Below are 2,052 nucleotides of genomic sequence, written 5' to 3'. Positions count from 1 at the left end.
ATGGCTTCCGAGGTTTACGCTACGGTATGTCGGCCCTGTTGTTGCTTTCAATGTGTTCTTGCTTATCTGATCTTTCTTATTGCATAGTTGCTCACCAACGACTCGTATTTGCCTGGTAAGTCAAGACAGTGTCCTTTTATGGCACACTAGCCACTTCCGTCTCTTAATTACTGACTCTTGGCCTCAAGGTGCCCTCGTGCTGGCTCACTCTCTTCGTGATGCCGGTTCCTCCAAGCAGCTTGCCGTCCTGGTGACTCCCGACACGGTCTCTGCCGATGCTATTGCCCAGCTGCGCACCATCTATGACTACATTATTGAGGTCCCCCGTGTTTCCAACCCCAACGCCAGAAACCTGGCTCTGATGCAGCGTACGGACCTGCATTCTGCTCTGACCAAGATTATGCTGTGGAAGCAGACACAGTTCTCCAAGATTGTGTACATTGATGCTGATGTGGTGGCTGTGCGTGCCCCCGATGAGCTGTTTGCTCTGGATGTGCCCTTTGCTGCCGCCCCCGACATTGGCTGGCCCGACTGCTTCAACTCGGGTGTCATGGTTCTGAAGCCGAGCCTGGAGACTTACAACAGCCTCAAGGCCGCGGCCGATGCCGGTGTCTCGTTTGATGGTGCTGACCAGGGTCTGCTGAACTCGCACTTCCCCGACTACCACCGCATCAGCTTCAACTACAACGTTACGCCTTCTGCCCACTACCAGTACCTGCCCGCCTACAACCACTTCCGGGGTAACATTAGCCTGGTGCACTTCATTGGCAAGGACAAGCCGTGGAACCTTGGCCAGACGGCCACTCACGGATCTACTCCGTACAGTGAGCTGGCCTCCAAGTGGTTTACTGTGTTTGAGAACCACTATGGTATCAAGGGCCGCAGCGGTGCGCAGCTCAAGGACACTGAAGTGGTTCGCCGCTTTGTTCTGGGCGCCAACAGCTATTCTACTGGCGCTGGCTACTCGAACTCTGGATACAGCTCGTGGGATGGCTCTCGGTACGTTGACCAATCCCTTTGTTTTATTAGCTCGGTTTAAGTTGCTAATCATTTCTTCCCTTCCTTTTTTTTAGGTCCGGCCCTCCTTTGAACGGTGGCCCCGAGGCTGGAAACTTCCCCAACCAGGTGTACTCCATGTCCACCGATGCCAGCCCTTTCAGTGGTGGTATTTGGTCCGGCAACGATGCGCAGCACGCCGCTGTTTTCCCCTGGGAGCAGGAGAACCGCCAGATAGCTCCCTCACGTGTCTTCTGGGAAGACCACATCGATAACGACGCCGATGAGTATGAAGAGGAGGAACACTACGAGGAAGAACAGGTGCATGAAAAAGAAGACTTTGACCAGACGCCCCAACCGGAGACCCACAAGGAACAGTACTTCGACCCGCCTGCTAGCCAGGATGTCCAGGACTATGAGCATGACGCTCCTGGCATGCACCCTCAGAATGAAACCGCCGCACCGGCCAGCGAGATGGGCCTTGCTTCGTACGCCACCACCCCTACCGCCGAAGCCAGCAGTGGTCCCTCGACTCCTCCTCTAATGCAACTCAATGCTGCCAGCGACCCGTGGACCAGCCTGACAATGACCAATGCATGGGATACTGTGCCGCAGATCACGCGCTACTTTGAACAACGTAACACGTGGAACCGTGGTGTGTCCTTGCGCAAGCCCAAGGCGAACTGGACCTGTGTTCATGGTCACCAGTACGAGCCCATGGACTGCCTCTGTGAGGTCGTCAACATTCTGTACCAGCACCCCGATCCTGTGCCCGAGTTGAAGCGACTGCTCCAGGCCTACCAAACCCAAGACCACGATGAGAGACACCAGCAGCCCGCCCAGATTGCCACAGCGGCTTCGACTATGACGCAGTCCAAGGCCAATGCTGTTAGTACCGCCACCCAGACGTCTCCTGTTTATGACCCAGATGCCGAGGACGAGCACTCGCCCACGTTCAGTCTCCCGCACGCGCAGCACAAACAAGATGAGAACCTGCCCATGTTCGCCCCCGGCTATCTTGGTTCCTCGGTCACTATAGACGACGAGACTGCCTAA

The 2,052-nt window shown here is 55.8% G+C and overlaps 1 protein-coding gene across 1 annotated transcript; it reads left to right on the top strand.

The window, feature by feature from the left end:
• BROUX77_006001 (uncharacterized protein) lies at positions 1-2,052 on the top strand (the record flags this gene model as incomplete). Its single annotated transcript, XM_073750938.1, has 4 exons — positions 1-24; positions 88-115; positions 189-999; positions 1,074-2,052. The coding sequence occupies 4 exons, from the start codon at positions 1-3 to the stop codon at positions 2,050-2,052; spliced, it is 1,842 nt and encodes a 613-aa protein (XP_073603871.1).

The sequence above is a fragment of the Berkeleyomyces rouxiae genome (genome assembly GCF_048999995.1).
Source record: "Berkeleyomyces rouxiae strain 22BRR77 chromosome Unknown BrBRR77_ptg000007l, whole genome shotgun sequence".
In the NCBI taxonomy this organism is placed as follows: Eukaryota; Fungi; Ascomycota; class Sordariomycetes; order Microascales; family Ceratocystidaceae; genus Berkeleyomyces; species Berkeleyomyces rouxiae.
Note: the sequence above shows the minus strand (reverse complement) of the source record. Positions and strands in the feature narration are given on the sequence as shown.